At 39.8% G+C, this 19,982-nt stretch overlaps 1 protein-coding gene across 1 annotated transcript in view; it reads left to right on the top strand.

Annotated features, from left to right (window-relative positions):
* Window positions 1-19,982, top strand: part of clstn2b (calsyntenin 2b) — a gene marked incomplete at its 5' end in the record, with an annotated part of 375,601 nt that overhangs the window by 122,447 nt on the left and 233,172 nt on the right. Inside the window, one exon of the mRNA XM_060897678.1 lies at window positions 17,688-17,896. Within this exon, the coding sequence (XP_060753661.1) occupies window positions 17,688-17,896 (209 nt within the window). The remainder of the gene's footprint in view (window positions 1-17,687; window positions 17,897-19,982) is intronic.

The raw sequence follows: 19,982 nt of genomic DNA, 5'->3' as shown, positions 1-19,982 counted from the left end.
TGAATGAGGAGGGATGTACAAACTTTTAACTGGTACTGTAGTTCTGTGCTCACATAATTGAATAAAAATTGCAGAAACCTACTGGATTCAATGCCATCTTTTCAATTCTGTCTGAATAGAAGTGTTAAATAACGTAATGTAACTCAGTGTTTAACGATTTGTTTTTTAAGATGAGACAGTACAGGTCGTCTGTTCTGCTCTGTCAGTGGCCATGAATATTAATGTATTTCTAACTAGAGACATTTTTGCTGGAAACTGAGAAATGTTGTGTCATTATATATCATTTCTTCTGAACTGCAGCTGAATACACCTGAGGGGAAAATATAGCAATGTAAAGTAATCAAGGCTTATGCTTTGCTGTCATTACCCTGACTCGGGACAAATACAGGATTGGTTTGTTTGTTTTATTTATTTAATATTCTGTCAAATCCTGTGCTGAGTTTTCTGCAAGGATAAGAAAAGCTCAAGACTTGATTCATGAAACTAATTTGTTCAAAGAAAGCCAGCTGTACAATTTATTTATTTGTTTATTTACTGCAATTTTAGTACTACCTTGGGTGTAAGAAGGGAGAAAAATGACTTTAAATTTATCTATCAAAGTCTGATCTTCACAACACATGTTTGTGGAAGTGTATCATGGCACGAACAAAGGAGATTTCTGAGGACCTCAGAAAAAGTGCTGTTGATGCTCATCAAGCTGGAAAAGGTTATAAAACCATCTCTAAAGAGTTTGGACTCCACCAATCCACAGTCAGACAGATTGTGGACAAATGGAGGAAATTCAAGACCATTGTTACCCTCCCCAGGAGTGGTCGACCAACAAAGATCACTCCAAGAGCAAGGCATGTAATAGTCGGCGAGGTCACAAAGGACCCCAGGGTAACTTCTAAGCAACTGAAGGCCTCTCTCACATTGGCTAATGTTAATGTTCATGAGTCCACCATCAGGAGAAGACTGAACAATGAAAGCCACTGCTCTCCAAAAAGAACATTGCTGCTCGTCTGCAGTTTGCTAAAGATCACGTGGACAAGCCAGAAGGCTATTGGAAAATGTTTTGTGGATGGATGAGACCAAAATATTACTTTTTGGTTTTGATGAGAAGCGTCATGTTTGGAGAAAGGAAAACACTGCGTCCCAGCATAAGAACCTTATCCCATCTGTGAAACATGGTGGTGGTAGTATCATGGTTTGGGCCTGTTTTGCTGCATCTGGGCCAGGATGGCTTGCCATCATTGATGGAACAATGAATTCTGAATTATACCAGTGAATTCTAAGGAAAAATGTCAGGATATCTGTCCATGAACTGAATCTCAACAGAAGGTGGGTCATGCAGCAAGACAACGACCCTAAGCACACAAGTCGTTCTACCAAAGAATGGTTAAAGAAGAATAAAGTTAATGTTTCGGAATGGCCAAGTCAAAGTCCTGACCTTAATCCAATCGAAATGTTGTGGAAGGACCTGAAGCGAGCAGTTAATGTGAGGAAACACACTAACATCCCAGAGTTGAAGCTGTTCTGTACGGAGGAACGGGCTAAAATTCCTCCAAGCCGGTGTGCAGGACTGATCAACAGTTACCGGAAACGTTTAGTTGCAGTTATTGCTGCACAAGGGGGTCACACCAGATACTGAAAGCAAAGGTTCACATACTTTTGCCACTCACAGTTATGCAATATTGGATCATTTTCCTCAATAAATAAATGACCAAGTATAATATTTTTGTCTCATTTGTTTAACTGGGTTCTCTTTATCTACTTTTAGGACTTTTGTGAAAATCTGATGATGTTTTAGGTCGTATTTATGCAGAAATATAGAAAATTCTAAAGGGTTCACAAACTTTCAAGCACCATTGTGTATTGTCTGACTCCCTCTGTGAACTTTTTTCTGTCTTTTGAAATGGACAACCAGCACAGCTGTGAAACTGGTTTGAGTGTCGCTGTGTGTGTGTGTGGTGGTGGTGTGTGTGTGTGTGTGTGTGGGGGGGTTATTCCAATTTTATGGCAGCACTTTGGGGAAGACGTACGATAGTATGGTGTCCACAAACATTTGGCCGTATAATGTCTGATTCTATCATTGCTTTTATAAGCATATGAGCGGGTCACTGCCTGCTGACTAACTTCATTTAACTTCTTGTTTCTTATTTAAAGACAATATTTTCTACAAATATTAAATATGATTTTTTTCACTTTTCCCGTTAATGTCATTATGATGTGTTTTGCTCACCTGAAAATATTGTTACGCCTCACGGTGTAATATTTTTTGTCATTTCTCATTTCACGTGTCCTTGTGCTTGCGAGACTGTTTATGAAATTCGACTGACACTTGAATGTGTCACATGGAGCTGGCTGGAGCTTTCCACATTAATGGATGACTGAACAGACACAAACAAATATCAACAGACACATGTTGATGAGGGATTTTTGCTTTTCTGGTGGCCTGCTTCTCCATCTGTCACTGTGTGTTAACACCAAAACCTTTGCATAAACACATGCTGTATGATGTTTATGTGTGCGTGTATGTGTATAAGAGTGAACGAGAGAATAGGTGATGAATACAGTGGGAAGAGAAGGGACAGATGAAGGAAAAGAGATTTGGAGAGCAGAAAGAGTGAGCGGTTGAAGAGACAGGACAGGCATGACAGATTGACAAAGAGACGAGAAGAACTGTGAAAGAAGGCTGGAACCATAGTTGTGTGTGTTGTGTATTTGTGGTGGTGGCGGTGGGGGGGGGTATTTGCCAAGTGTTATAGCTTTCCATCTACAGAAAAAGAGAGAGGAATGAAATTGGAAGACACCCTTATCGCTTCGGAGGTTTTTAATCCGGATAAGATTATTCCCCTTGAGGCTGATTCCTACTACTCATCTAGTGCACACACACACACACACACACACACACACACACACACACACACACACACACCATGATCACAATGTTACCGAGGACCAAAAAGGTGTCAATTATTGTCTAACGATGCTGAATGTGTACTACATCAAATGCTAATTTTTAATCCGAATTCTGTTATGCATTCACACTAATATAAAATGCTCTGATTTCACTTGACTGTTGATTTCAGCCTCCAAAAACAGGAAATTTCGCAGCATCTTCCAGCTTTTTCTGAAGTTTGCTTTCATATTTCTTAAAAATGACAGTGAATTGATGTCATATTAATGTTGCACAGAATACAAAAGGTCCTTTGCAGGAACATGTCATTTCTGTCCGCTTATTGATACTAAGTGTTTTATCGACCTCAAAACTGAAGATGTATGCACGATAGCGTATTAGGGACATTGTAGGTTAAAAAAAAAAAACAGCTGAGGGAGAGGATAATATTCTGAGAGAAAAACCGAAATTTTCCAGATTAATGTCATAAATTGATGAGAAATAACGTGGATATTCTCAGAGATTATGAAGTCATAAATCTGTGAAAGAGAAAAAAAAACCCCAGAAATTCTGAGAATAGTCACAAATTTATGACAAAAAAATCAATCACATGCTTCCCAGCTACAGTGCATTCTGAGAAATGTAGCTGAAACTCTCTTAGTGCTTTCTTTTATATTGCGTGTCATAGAGGAAAGACTGCATTTCCTATCACTCTCAGCTCAGAGCCGGCATCTGTGGTGTGATGACATTTCTCCAGCCTTGAAAGGTGAAGGTTTGTTACTGTAAGTGATTTCAAAAAAAAAAAAATCCTCATAAATTTGTGACTTTTTAATCTCAGAATTTCTGTTTTTTTTCCCTCTCATAAATGTAAGACTTTTTTTTTCTCAGAATATTACTCCCTCCCCAGCTCCATATTTCTTCTTTTTTTAACCTGCAATATCCCTCATACGTAATTCATACACATGACTATTTTATATTGATTTTTTTTTTTCATTTTTCCTTTCAATATTTCGATTAAATTATTTTCCATATTTTTCCAGTGAACTGAATTCATATTAAAGAACAATAAAATATAGATCTTAACATTAATATATCATCTATTTTATATGTTCATAGTAAATTATAGAGCTGAGATGTTCATTATTTTCTATATTTATATAAAATTCATGTTTTTGTTGACCAAACATTTTTTTCTTAGATTTCCTCCCCCAAAAAAGCACTTTATGTATTTTTATCTTGAATAAGAGGAAAGGTTTAACAGCCCATTTATACCAGCCAGCTATCACAGACAGACAGACAGACAGACACACACACACACACACACACACACACACACACACACACACACACACACACACACACACACCCCTCCTACAGCATGAGGATTATAGATTAAAGAAATCTGATAGTTTGTTCGTTGTGAGCAGATCAATGTGTGTGTGAGCTTGAAAAGCAGAATATGTAATATTGGAGATGTGTTCAAATTAAAATGTATTTATGCTAAAGTGTGTGTGTGTGTGTGTGTGTGTGTGTGTGTGTGTGTGGAGTGCATTGAGTAAAATGGGCACAAACAATATTGCTATCAACATTGGCAGATACAGATGCAAACATTAATATACCTGACCCCTGACTGCTCCCCGGGTGCTCTGGTGTGGCTGCCCACTGCTCTGAGTGTGTGTGTGTGTGTGTGTGTGTGTGTGTGTGTGTGTGTGTGTGTGTGTGTGTGTGTGTGTGTGTGGAGTGCATTGAGTAAAATGGGCACAAACAATATTGCTATCAACATTGGCAGATACAGATGCAAACATTAATATACCTGACCCCTGACTGCTCCCCGGGTGCTCTGGTGTGGCTGCCCACTGCTCTGAGTGTGTGTGTGTGTGTGTGTGTGTGTGTGTGTGTGTGTGTGTGTGTGTGTGTGTGTGTGTTCACTGCTTCAGCTGGGTTAAATGCAGAGGATGAATTTCACTGTGCTTGAAGTGTGCATGTGACAAATAAAGGTTTCTTTTTCTTCTTTTTATATTAATGTAATGCGAATCATGCAAATGTGAATGAGCCTTCGACACCCATGACCCTCGGTTCACCAGTTGTCCTTCCTTGGACCACTTTTGGTAGGTACTAACCACTGCATACTGGGAACACCCCACAAGATGTGCCATTTTGGAGATGTTCAGACCCAGTCATCTAGCCATCACAATTTGGCCCTTGTCAAAGTCACTCAGATCCTTACGCTTGCCCATTTTTCCTGCTTCCAACACATCAACTTCAAGAACTGACTGTTCTCTTGCTGTCTAATATATCCCACCCCTTGATAGGTGCTATTGTAATGAGATAATCAATGTTATTCACTTCACCTGTCAGTGGTCATAATGCTATGGCTGATCAATGAGTGTATGTATCCATCCATCCATCCATCCAAATTCCCCACTCACCCCTCCTTCGGGTGGTCTTTTTCCCCTCAAGCTCGGGTCTTCTACCAGAGACCTGGGAGTTTGAGGGTCCTGCACAGTATCTCAACTGTTCCTAGAACTGTGCTTTTCTGGACAGAGATCTCAGATGTTGTTCCTGGGATCTGTTGGAGCCAATCTTCCAGTTTGGGGGTCACTGCACTGAGGGCTCCTATCACCATGGGACCACTGTTGTCTTCATCTTCCACATCTTTTCTCGCTCTTCTTTCAGCCCTTGATACTTCTCGAGCAAGTTCCTTTTTCCTGATGTTATTGTCACTTGGTATTGCCACATCTATACCCACAGCCTTGTTCTCCCGTTTGTCCACCACTACCATTTCCAGTTGGTTAGCCATTACCAGTTTGTCCTTCTGTATCTAGAAGTCCCACAGGATCTTAGCTTGGTCATTCTCAACCACCTTCGGAGGTGTGTCCCACTTGGCCTTGGGACTTCCAGTCCATACTTGGCACAGATGTTTCTGTACATTATGCCAGCCACTTGGTCATGGCGTTCCATGTACGCTCTTCCTGCTAGCATCTTCCACTCTGCTGTTATGTGCTGGATTGTCTCAGGGGGCATCTTTGCACAGTCTGCACCCAGGGTCCTGTCTTGTGTGATAGACCCCAGCCTCTATTGAGCTTGTGCTTAGGGCCTGTTCCTGTGCAGCTATGATTAGTGCCTCTGTACCATCTTCCAGTCCAGCTTTATCCAGCCACTGGTAGGATTTCAATATCAGCCAGTTCTTCTGTCTGCCAGTGATACATCCCGTGCAGTGATTTGTCTTTCCATGATGGATGCATGCGAACCATTTGGGACCTATGGACATATATATAGTTGTTTATTCATTCATTCATTCAATTTAGAGTAGCCAGTTCACCTACTGGCATGTTTTTTGGGATGTTAGAGGACCCCGGAGAACCCATAAGAAAACCACATGGACATGGTAAGAACATTCAAGACTCCTCACAGACAGTAACCCAAGCTCATAATCAAACCATGAACCTTGTGAGGCAGCAAGCTACCTGCTTGCCACCATGCTGCTCCTGCTATTACTTTTTAAATAGCCCTATTAAAATTGAGAACTCGGGCTTGGTGAACGAATGAATGGATGTCAGTCTCCATGCTGACTGTGTTGCGTCTTCTATAGGGCCTATCAAAGTTTTATGATAGAATAAATAAAAATAAAAAGGATTGATTATAGAATTACAGCCTTTAAAAGCAGAAAATATAGATATCACCCACTGCAGTTCTACAGGATGGATTACTCTCCATAAACCTGTCTCATAGAACTTGGCACTCTTTCTATCTCTCGAGAAAACATTCCCTTGTTTGGTGGACTGTTTTATTCAAAAAAAAAAAAGTATACAGCCGAACAGTTGAGGGTGAAGAGATTTTGCTTGAGGTTCCAATACTGTCAGCTTTGGGATTTAGACTCATAACCTTCCAGTCACCTTGGACAGAATCTAAAGAACTGAGTTACTAAAGATTGTTTTATTGATTGCTTTCTGGTACAGTACTGCAGAGCGATTATAAGGTGGTAACCACTGTGGTGGCTGTAGAAAGTGTCTGGTGAAGTAAGTCCTCCTGGGAAAACAAGGTTAGACCCCTATGGCAGTGATAAATGTGCAGAAATAGCTTAATCTTTTTAAGCATATTGTGTAGTTTGAGGTGGGGTTGTTTATTTAAATAAATAAATAAATAAAGACTAAGACTGTGCTACAGAAACTAAAAGCTACACTACGCAACATTGGTAATAATAAAGGGTGGCCCTAAATTGTGATATTTCCAGCCCACAAGTTGTATTGCTTCAGTTAGGTTTTGAAAATCTCACTGAAGCAAGCGTTAAATAGCTAAACTGCAGTTTATTTCCATCCAGTTATACTTATTAGCTCATCCGACCGACAGGCGATGAGCTTATGCCATCATGTGTTGTCCATCATCTGTCATCTGTCTGGCGTCGTCCACGTTTCACGAAAATCACTTCTTCTCTCTCAGTTCTTCACTGATTTTTATTCTTTTTGGCAGGAAGGTAGGTCTGCCTGGGCTGCATATAGCTTCTACCCAAATTTGTATAATTGCAATGAATAATGAAGATATGGAGTAATTAAGCCCTAACGAGCAGTTTCCACACACATCGCTTCTCCCTCAATTCTTCACTGATTTTGATTCTTTCTGACATGAAGGTAGGGGTACCTAGGGTGCATGTAACTTCTACCTATTGGTACCTAGGGTGCATGTTCCTTCTCATCAATTCCTCACTATTTTGGATTCTTTCTGGCAAATAGGCCAGTATTCCTAGGGTGTATATAGCTTCTATATATAGCTTGCAACATTTATTGTGCAAGGTGGCCCACTTTAGATCATTCCTTCTGGACTAGATGGGACCGGAGTGAGCTACACCATCATTGACGGTCTCATTCAAACTGGTCCCACTGGTCCCCAAAATCTCACTGTCCTGATCCACATCCAGATCCAGCACATTGTTTAGAGTGAACAAAAGAAACAACTAGATGATGCAATGATGACTATATGGGATGGTGGCTCATGCTTGACCTGATGTTTTTTGTGTTCTGACAGTGATGATGTTACACTTTCAGAAATAGTGGAACAATAGGAGTCCATTTCTGTCCCCCAATCTACAATCTAAACTAACATACTGTACCTCCTAGGGCTCATTATTGGACTTCAACGTAACGATGTGTAGCTACCTTTTTAAGGTCAAAAAGGTACATACAGTACTGTGCAAAAGTCTTAGCCCCCCTATTTTTTTTCCATTTCTATTTTATGACTTCTACATTATCGAGTTAGTACAAAAACATTTTACAGTTCCAAATGTTCATTTTCCAGCACAAAATTAAACATTACAGAAAAGATGTTTGTATCTGAGCAGCATATTAGACAACGGACCACTTTTCAGATTAAGAAAGAAAACATAATGAAGGCTACTGGGTTTTGGTGCAAAATTAGAAGAATTAGAAGTCCAGAAGAACTGTGGCTGGTTCTGTAAGATGCTCAGTAAAACCTACAGCTCATTTCCTTATCAAACTGCACTCATTGTACCTGAGACTAGTATTTGTTTTGAAAGCAAAAGGTTGTTTCACACCAAATACTGAGTTTGTTTCATTTATTATGGCTTACTGCTGTTTATAGTATTTTTTTTAATATTGAAACATTTAATTTAATTATTTTTAAGCTATTTTTGGTCTGCAGCATTTCTTTACTTGCGCCTGATTTTTGCACAGTAATATATATATAATCTCTCCTTCTCACCCCCGGCGGGGGCGTGGTATCCATGTCATCCTCAAGCTCGGGTCCTCTACCAGAGGCCTGGGAGTTTGAGGGTTCTGCGCAGTATCTTCGATGTTCCTAGGACTGCGCTCTTCTGGACTGAGGCTTCAGATGTTGTTCCTGGGATTTGCTGGAGCCACTCTCCCAGTTTGGGGGTTACTGCCCCAAGTGCCCCCACTACCACGGGGACCACACAACCCTTGACCTTCCACATCCATTCCAGCTGCTCTTTCAACCCTTGATACTTCTCAAGTTTCTCATGTTCCTTCTTCCTGATGTTGGCGTCAGCTGGGATCGCCACATCTATCACCACCACCCTCTTCTGCTCTTTGTCCACCACCACTATGTCCGGTTGGTTAGCCAGGATCTGTTTGTCAGTCTGGAAGCTGAAGTCCCACAGAACCTTGGCCCTGTTGTTCTCAGCCACCTTCTGTGGTATGGCCCATTGGGACTTGGGTACTTCTATTCCATACTGGTTGCAGATGTTCCTGTATACTATCCCAGCCACTTGGTTGTGCCTCTCCATGTATGCTGATCCAGCTAGCATCTTACACCCTGCTACTATGTGCTGGACTGTTTCAGGGGCTTCTTTGCACAGTCTGCATCTTGGGTCTGATCTACTCTGGTAGATCCTGGCCTCTATGGCTCTTGTGCTTATGGCCTGTTCTTGTGCTGCCATGATTAGTGCCTCTGTGCTGTCTGTCAGTCCTGCATTATCCAGCCACTGGTAGGATTTCTTGATATCAGCCACTTCCTCTATCTGACAGTGGTACATGCCATGTAGGGGTTTGTCCCTCCAGGTTGTCTGTTCCTCCTCCTCCTCTGCACTCTCATCAGGGCTCTGCTGCCTGAGACATTCACTTAGCAGTTCATCCTTTGGGGCCATCTTTCTGATGTATTCTCGGATTTTCGATGTTTCATCCTGGACCGTGGTCTTGATGCTCACTAGTCCTCGGCCTCCCTCTTTCCGCTTAGTGTATAGTCTCAGGGTGCTGGACTTGGGGTGGAACCCTCCATGCATGGTAAGGAGCTTTCTAGTCTTGATATCTGTGGCTTCTATCTCCTCCTTTGGCCAGTTTATGATACCAGCGGGGTATCTGATGACTGGTAGTGCGTACATGTTGATGGCTCGGACCTTGTTCTTACCATTCAGCTGACTTTTCAGGACCTGCCTTACTCTCTGGAGGTATTTGGCTGTGGTTGACTTCCTTGTGGCCTCTTCATGATTTTATATATATATATATATATATATATATATATATATATATATATATATATATATATATATACATATACACACACAGTTAGGTCCATATATATTTGGACACTGACACAAATGTTTTTTTACCCATTTACTGAAACATATTCAAGTTATAGTTAAATAATGGACATGGACATAAAGTCCAGACTTTCAGCTTTCATTTGAGGGTATCCACATTAAAATTGGATGAAGGGTTTAGGAGTTTCAGCTCCTTAACATGTGCAACCCTGTTTTTAAAGGGACCAAAAGCAATTGGACAATTGACTCCAAGGCTATTTCATGGGCTGGTATGGGCAATTCCTTCGTTATGTCATTCTCAATTAAGCAGATTAAAGGCCTGGAGTTGATTTGTGGTGTGGTGCTTGCATTTGGAAGATTTTGCTGTGAAGAAAACATGCAGTCAAAGGAGCTCTCCATGCAGGTGAAACAAGCCATCCTTAAGTTGTGAAAAAAGAAAAAAACCCATCCAAGAAATTGCTATAATATTAGGAGTGGCAAAATCTACAGTTTGGTACATCCTGAGAAAGAAACAAAGCACTGGTGAACTCATCAATGCAAAAAGACCTGGACGCCCACGGAAGACAACAGTGGTGGATGATCGCAGAATAATTTCTATGGTGAAGAGAAACCCCTTCACAACAGCCAACCAAGTGAACAACACTCTCCAGGAGGTAGGCGTATCAATATCCAAATCTACCATAAAGAGAAGACTGTATGAAAGTAAATACAGAGGGTTCACTGCACGGTGCAAGCCACTCATAAGCCTCAAGAATAAAAAGGCTAGATTGGACTTTGCTAAAAAAAAAAAACATCTAAAAAAGCCAGCACAGTTCTGGATGAACATTCTTTGGACAGATGAAACCAAGATCAACCTCGACCAGAATGATGGAAAGAAAAAAGTATGGTGAAGACATGGTACAGCTCATGATCCAAAGCATACCACATCATCTGTAAAACACGGCGGAGGCAGTGTGATGGCTTGGGCATGCATGGCTGCCAGTGGCACTGGGTCACTAGTGCTTATTGATGATGTGACACAGGACAGAAGCAGCCGGATGAATTCTGAGGTATTCAGAGACATACTGTGTGCTCAAATCCAGCCAAATGCAGCCAAACTGATTGGTCGGCGTTTCATAATACAGATTGACAATGACTCAAAACATAAAGCCAAAGCAACCCAGAAGTTTATTAAAGTAAAGAAGTGGAATATTCTTGAATGGCTAAGTCAGTCACCTGATCTCAACCCAATTGAGCATGCATTTCACTTGTTAAAGACTAAACTTCAGACAGAAAGGCCCACAAACAAACAGCAACTGAAAACCGCTGCAGTAAAGGCCTGGCAGAGCATTAAAAAGGAGGAAACACAGCGTCTGGTGATGTCCATGAGTTCAAGACTTCAGGCAGTCATTGCCAACAAAGGGTTTTCAACCAAGTATTAGAAATGAACATTTTATTTACAATTATTTAATTTGTCCAGTTACTTTTGAGCCCCTGAAATGAAGGGATTGTGTTTAAAAAATGCTTTAGTTCCTCACATTTGTATGCAATTATTTTGTTCAACCCACAGAATTAAAGCTGAAAGTCTGAACTTCAAATGCATCTGAATTGTTTTGTTCAAAATTCATTGTGGTAATGTACAGAACCAAAATTAGAAAAAATGTTGTCTCTGTCCAAATATTTATGGACCTAACTGTATATATACCCAATCTGTGCGTGAAGTGTATAAATAAGTACGTTAGAGGGTACTACTCCAGTGATAAGCCGTTGTACCCCTAAAGGTACAATAATATACTAATTTTCTGAGAGTATATGGCATTAAAGCAAAAAAAGAAAAGAAAAGCATCCATATCATGCATATCCAACCTGTGGGTCAGACACAATGCAATAAATGACAAAAAAAAGCAATAAAATGGAATTAACCTTAATATTATTGCTATTTCTTATCTACTATCACAGTGTTAGAACTGATAACATTTTATTTTACTCTATGATGGATAATTGGTACAGTGTATTTAATAGGTAAATATTAAACAAGTAATTTGTGGTTAAAAAAATGCATGTTTGATTTTAAAGAACATAGTTTTGTGAAAACTTCCAGGTTTGTACAGCAGTAGCTTTTGCCACAATGCAATTACTTCCACAATTTACCGTATCCACAAGGCATTCTTGGTGCATATAATACTTTGCAATTATTATGTAGCTACTGATTTGAAAAATATGTATAATTAATGCATTTAATACAATGCATTTAATGCAACATACCATGAGTGGTAATTACTACCAAAATCAGTTAATAAATAAATATACAGATTTAATTGAAAAGACTGCACGTACTGTCGGAAATAGGGGTACAGTAGGGGTCCATTTCTGTACCCCAAGGTACAATCTACACTAAATGTACCCACTTGGGCTCATTATTGGACCTCAAGGTAACTATGTATACCTTTTCAGGGCCAAAAAGGTACATAAATGTTCCCAAGCAGTATCTAAAGGGTACAAATAAGCAGCTTAGAGGGTACTGCTCCAGTGACAAGCTGTTGTACCCCGAAAAGGTATAATAATGTACTTTATTTCCTGAGAGTGTAGCATAACAGGGCATCAATGACGAGGAAGTGTGATGCAGTTCCTGTTACCACCCTGACATTAATTATTTTCCAGTAACATCATGTCCTGAAGTCTTTAATTCCTCTTATAGTACAACAATTTGCCAACAAGTCCTATTTATTTATTTATTTATTTATTTATTTGAGTGATTCCATTGTTTTGTTTTGTTTTTAATCGCTATTTTCTATAGCTTATAGTTCGAGACGTCCTATTTTATCAGATGAAAATGAAATCAACAAATTAATTCTGTCGGTTAATTATACAATTATTCAGCGAATGAGATTATCATAATTTACACCACAGCACTGAGCAGTTCTCAGCTCTGGTAGTAGTCTATCTGTAGGCAGTAATCTCTCTGTAATTAAATTCACAAGTTTATATTAATGCACTTATTCTCATACATTAGCATTTCTATCGTAACAAGGATTTATATGCTGGACACTCTGTGATAACCTCAGGCTAATCATATACAAATTAAATAATGTGCTGTTACTAACGAAAGAAAATGTACTGTGCAATTGTTAACATGGTGAAGCTTTCTCTGAAGAAGTGTTTATTTAACATTTTTGAACGGAGTCCCCAGTGTCAGCGCTTTGTACGCGGCATGTCCTGAAGTGCTTTCCTCCTTAATACGATGGCTTAACTGAGGATTTTTAACACACCCATGGTGCAAATCACATTTAAATAACAGATACAGTATGTTGCTGGAAATGCGCAGCTTTCCTTGAGTTCTTTATCCTTTAACGTAAATCCAGCTGCATAGAGAAGGTCAGTCGAGCCTCGGAGGCTCAGTCCATATGCTCATGTACACCCTGAATCACCTCCCAGCATGCCAACGTCTCAAATATAATAGAACTAGTCAGCATTTGTCTGAAAGTAAATACATCAGAGGGGAACCCTCAGGGTCTTCTAGGCATTCAGAGAAAACCCAAACATATCAGCATTTCAGATGTTATATTTCATTTCTTTCATTCTTTAATTGTTTTCATTCTTTCATAATTTTATGATAATTATTCTCTTCTAGTTCTAATTCAGGCTCATTTTCTATCAAATGTGCTTCAGAAATGAAAAGGTTACTGTCCTGAAAACATGAAAATCGAGTTATCCAGTAAGATTTTTTTTTTGTTTGTTTGTTGTCTCTAGGCTGAGAAGAGTTTAGAGCTGCTCACTCACTGGTTAGGACTTCATTGCTGGGACAGAAGGCCATGGCAGTGTATGTTTATGTAGGAAGTGACAGATGAATTAACCAATCAGAGTTTAATTCATAGTGGGAGGGACCAAAAATGTATTGCCCTAGGGCTTCTTGAAGGCCAACGTTAACTTAACCGTGAATCCATGCAGCAGTGAAGTCACCTTCCAGCCGGTGTAGCGTTCATCAGTAGTTTTAGCGAATGCTAATAATGCAGTCAAACCAGTGCTATCGAGAGCAAGTAGCACAGGCTAACGACCGAGAAACTAAGACTTCTGTCTCCAGACTCTTCTTCCACGCACACTTGACACAGTATTTTTTTTTTTTACTCAGACTTAAATATTTGCTTCCCTGTGTAATTTAATTAGTTACTTTTAAAATCAACATGGACAACTACACACAACAGAGTGACCTGGCAGCCTGCCGCTAATCCCTTACAAAATCCTTCACCCTGTTGCTATTTTGGTGTCTGGGTAAGTTTTGGCTGAGCTCAAGTCCCAGCTCTAATAGTAACGGTCTGCCACTGAAATACATTATGGTGTATTTATATAGTTAAGCTGAGAAGTAAGCATGTTTACTTGCAAGAACCACATATTTACTTATGAAGATATGAGCAGTATTGGTATCAGTGGACGTCTAACTAATCACAGTTAACTCACAAGTCTCTTTTTATACTCCTTGAACATAGCCGTTATGACAAAATGTTTTGGCTGATTTTGAGACCTGCATGGCTATTTTCAGTTAAAGCCACCATGTTTAATCCATATATATTTGAAATTTCTAACGCCCTGCTGCTGTTTTCATATTTGATGTGTAAACGTGCAAGTTAATATGATACTTCCAGCGGCTGTCACTTTACAGTAGTCTTTGCAGCATGTCAGCCTAGCCTATCTGGGTGTTATTACATTAAGCTGTGGTTGTTCTCTGGTCCTCCTGTGCACCAGTGTTTCATTATCAGTAGTGCCAGATATGGTTGGTATTATCCATGACAATATATGCTACCTGATATGCTTTTGCAAATTCATGAAGCAATTTTTTTTTCTTGAAAGAGAGGTGCACCAGCAGTACACGATGAAGAAAAAAAGCATGCAACATCTCTGATCGCTTGAGACATTTTTCCTGCAAACAAACCTGAACTACGTGAGGGAAATGTACAAAACTGCTTTATTAATTTGCGCTAGCAGCGGTAGCACGAATTGTTTCTCTTACTCAGGATCTTTCTACTTTATTATTATTATTATCCTAACGTTGTTTTAGGATGCTATTTCACCCTCAGTTTTCAACCAATCATCACCAAATTTCACATGAAGAATACCGCTGGGCTGAATTATGCTGCTATGACTTTTGGTGCTGATCTGGATCACTGAACTGGAATGATCCATGAAAAACAGGATTGTTTTCAATCACTTATAACTCTGTCAATTTTCATGATTTTTTTCAATCAGGTTTTTGTTTGTTTGTTTTTGTTTTTTTTTGTTTTTTTTGTTCAAGGCGGCAGGGTGCAACTTTTCCTTGACCTTCAATTGACAAAGGTCAGCTAGCGATAATTACTGTGACTTTAGTCACAGTCTCTATCGAGTTGCCAAATACATATACGGTTTTCACTTCGTGTCAAAGAAAGAGTTTAATACTGTATTTCACTGGACATTATCAGAAGCTGTGCTGCAGAAAAAATAAGAGTAAATACATAATTTTATACCACTATGCTGTTGAATTCTCAATTCTGATTGGTCATCAGCAGCTCTGACAGTTGTTCCAGCTGCAAGGTAATTCAAGGCTTTATGTTCATGTGGTTGTTCTAATGCATTATCATTTCTAAAGTAACTGCTAACTCACAGGGACTTAAAAATAGGACATTTCACATAATCTAAAGCTTATAATAAACAAATCTCTGTCCACTGAAAAATATGTACAGTATCTCCACTTCTCGCAGTTTTCACTTTTTATCCCCCACTAGCTGAAAGGCCTGAAGAAGGATTATGTTGTGGCGACATCCATCCGTCTGTCCCGGGAAGGGTGCTCAAATTCTGAAATCAACTCCTCTCCCAATTTTTGGAGGAATTTCACGAAACTTGGCAGGATTCTTTGTTATATATCAGTAATACGCCTATTCCAATTTCGTTAAATTCGGTCACATTTTACCAGAGTTACAGCTCTTAAATAATAAAATTATACTTTGACAATTTCATGAGAGTGTGTTTTCCTTCTGACATCAACTCCTCTCTGTTTTTGGACGAATTTCTTGAAGCTTGGCAAAAGGCCTTGTTATATGATGGTAATACGCATATTGCGATTTAATTTCATTTGTGAACATTTTACCAGGGTTTTGACCCTTGATTAAATAACTTGTACTTTGACAATTTCATGAGGGTGTACGTCCTTCTGAAATCAACTCCTCTCACAATTTGTGGAGGAATTTCACCAAAGTTGGCCAAAGGCTTTGTTATATGACAGTTATATGCATATTGAAATTTCATTTAATTTGGGCAAATTTTACCAGAGTTATGCCCTTGATTATAACAAACTTGTACTTTGGCAATTTCATCAAGGTATGCTTGCTTTCTGAACTCAACTTCCCTCACAATTTTTATCCCCCGCTGGCTGAAAGGCCCGAAGGGGGAATCATGTCATGGTGATGTCCGTCCGTCCGTCCCGGGAAGGGTACTCACCTTCTGAAATCAACTCCTCTCACAATTTTTGGAGGAATTTCACAAAACTTGGCAGGATTCTTTGTTATATGTCAGTAATATGCATATTGCAATTTAGTTCAATTCGGTCACATTTTACCTGAGTCATGGCATAGTTGTCAGTGGGGGGGGGGGCTCTCAGAGCACTCTTGTTCTGTATATGGAATACAGTATGTCCATATTTGTCCATCTAAGCATATCAGCTGACATCTAAATGACCAGATGAAAGCTGTTAAATCACACCCTTTACACTCACCAGCCACTTTAACTTCTTCTTGATTCCTTTTCTTGGCTGCAGGACTGGAACCCAGTGTGGTCTTCAGTTCTGCTGTTGCATGCTGAGATGCTTTTCTGCTCACCACGGTTGTAAAGAGTGATTATATGAGTTACTATATCCTTCTTGGCAGCTTGAACCAGTCTGGCCATTTTCCTCTGAACTCTCTTATCAACAAGTTGTTTGTTTCCACCCACAGAAATGTCACTCACTCACTCATTTTTTTTTTTGCACCATTCTGTGTAAACTCTAGAGACTGTTGTGTGTGAAAACCCCAGGAGATCAGCCGTTTCTGAAATACTCAAACCAGTTCATCTGGCTCAAACCAACACCCATGCCACAGTGAAAGTCACACTTTGGGATCACAATTTTTCCCATTCTGATGTTTCATGTGAATATTAATTAACTGAAGCTCCTGATTCACATCTGCATGATTTCACGCATTGTGCTGCTGCCAAGGGATCTGCTGGTTAGATCACGATCAAACAGCAGGTGGATGGGTGTTCCTAATAAAGGGGCCAGTGAGTGGATTTAACTGGTATGTTCAATTGGCTGCCAGGTGTTCCGAATAAACTGTACGGTGGATTTCAGTGTGGACATGAACGAAGTATTAAATGGCTTAACTTAATTGATGAACTCCTAATGCAAAGGTATTATCTAATATTTAACACAATTTTTGTTTTGTTCTAATCCCGTCTTCACCCCGTCCTGTCCTTGGTCTGTTACCTAATGTGTGCACCTGTTCCAGGTTGAGCTATAATTTGTTTGTCTGTGTATACCCTGCTCTTTCTTTGTCTCATTGCAATGTCTTACTGCGCCTTTGTCCGAACAGTTCTCCTGGTTTTCACTCGTGTGCGTGTTTTTGTTATTGATTATGGATTATCTGTGTTTGTTGTTTGCCTGCCTGTGCTTTGACCCATACTATGGATCACGACAGTGATTCATGGATTTAGCCTCATAAAATATACACTTAGTGGAACGAATAGTGTTTTTGTTTTTTTGTTTGTTTACAAAAATGTCTTCTCCCTCATCCTCTTTCTCTTTCTCTATCTGTATCTCAGGGCGGTGGTACACGTGCAGGTTGGCGATGTGAATGAGTTCTCCCCCGTGTTCAGCAGTGCTGTGTATTCAGGCTCTGTGCAGGAGGGCAGAGTGTGTGACAGCATCCTGCAGGTTGATGCAACAGACAGAGACTGTTCACCTCAATACAGCCAGATCTGCAACTACCAGATCGTCACAGAGAACGCACCATTCGCTATCGACCGCAATGGTTAGACACGTGCAAGCATTCTCTCACACACACTCACACACACCGACACGCCTACAGAGTCAGGCAGAACACATACTCTCACCTTCACACATACCAGCACCCCAACAGAATCAGGCACAGCATACACATACTTTTTCACGCATGCACCAACACTCTACAGAGTGAGGTAAAACACACACACACACACACACACACACAACTTCCAACAGAGTCAGGGGTACCTCCATTGTAAAAACATCCGGCTTATTATGCAACATGTATGGTTTCATCAATAAATCATATTCCTCCATGGTTCAGATCCTGAAGCGCCTGTTTTCTTTGGCCTTTAAGGCCAATATTCAAGGCCAGGGCCGAACATCACCTGAAGACTTCTCACTATGTAGATTTTACCCTCTCTCTCTCTCTCTCTCTCACACACACACACACACACACACACACACACACACACACACACACACACACACACACAGTGAATTTAGTATTTTGAGTTAAGCATTAGAAAACCTGGACAGCAGCACATTTTGTTGATAAGTGCTTAAAAAGTGCTTGAATCGAATAAAGTAAAAGCATTCAATACATAACACATTTTAAATTTATTTTTGGGTGTTAATCCCTGACCTTGTGAAACCTTACATTTTACCAGACTTTTATTCACTCATTTTCGTACAGTTAACTTTTGATTGTTCCCTGTTCATGAGTTACCTTTAAAAAAAAAATCCTGATAAAGCGACCAGAATCAACAGCCCGAGAAATGACAGGCAAACAATCATCTCCACATTTTCAATTTTACGGTAAGCAGAGGCATAATAATATTATCAGCTGTGCAGCTGGAAAGGTCAAAGTTATTGTCCTTTAGTGTCTTTTGTCTGAAATCCAAACCTGCCGTTTCTGACATTTTGGTAGGCATATCAGGTGACAATTCAATCCAAATTGCTAGAAACTGCTCTCACTGAATTCAGAATTGAATGCAGAATAAGGTACTTTTTACAGAATTAAAATATGTTTGTCTGTTCTTGAGATATTACAAATCAAATACTGACAAAATGGCTTAATTTTCAGAAAACTGACATAATATTCTGTATGAGGATCACATGGTCCAAAATGGGCCTCATTAATGAATAAGATCAAATGTTTTTTCCTTAATAACTTTTTTATTTTTCAAGATATTTACAACCCCGATTCCAAAAAAGTTGGGACAAAGTACAAATTGTAAATAAAAACGGAATGCAATGATGTGGAAGTTTCAAAATTCCATATTTTTATTCAGAATAGAACATAGATGACATATCAAATGTTTAAACTGAGAAAATGTATCATTTAAAGATCATTTCATGACAACAACACATCTCAAAAAAGTTGGGACAAGGCCATGTTTCCCACTGTGAGACATCCCCTTTTCTCTTTACAACAGTCTGTAAACGTCTGGGGACTGAGGAGACAAGTTGCTCAAGTTTAGGGATAGGAATGTTAACCCATTCTTGTCTAATGTAGGATTCTAGTTGCTCAACTGTCTTCAGTCTTTTTTGTCGTATCTTCCATTTTATGATGCACCAAATGTTTTCTATGGGTGAAAGATCTGGACTGCAGGCTGGCCAGTTCAGTACCCGGACCCTTCTTCTACGCAGCCATGATGCTGTAATTGATGCAGTATGTGGTTTGGCATTGTCATGTTGGAAAATGCAAGGTCTTCCCTGAAAGAGACGTCGTCTGGATGGGAGCATATGTTGCTCTAGAACCTGGATATACCTTTCAGCATTGATGGTGTCTTTCCAGATGTGTAAGCTGCCCATGCCACACGCACTAACGCAACCCCATACCATCAGAGGTGCAGGCTTCTGAACTGAGCGCTGATAACAACTTGGGTCATCCTTCTCCTCTTCAGTCCGAATGACACGGCATCCCTGATTTCCATAAAGAACTTCAAATTTTGATTCATCTGACCACAGAACAGTTTTCCAGTTTGCCACAGTCCATTTTAAATGAGCCTTGGCCCAGAGAAGACGTCTGCGCTTCTGGATCATGTTTAGATACGCCTTCTTCTTTGAACTATAGAGTTTTAGCTGGCAACGGCGGATGGCACGGTGAA

Source organism: Neoarius graeffei, chromosome 17, assembly GCF_027579695.1.
Source record: "Neoarius graeffei isolate fNeoGra1 chromosome 17, fNeoGra1.pri, whole genome shotgun sequence".
NCBI classification, from domain to species: domain Eukaryota; kingdom Metazoa; phylum Chordata; class Actinopteri; order Siluriformes; family Ariidae; genus Neoarius; species Neoarius graeffei.
This window is presented reverse-complemented; position numbering and strand designations above follow the sequence as displayed.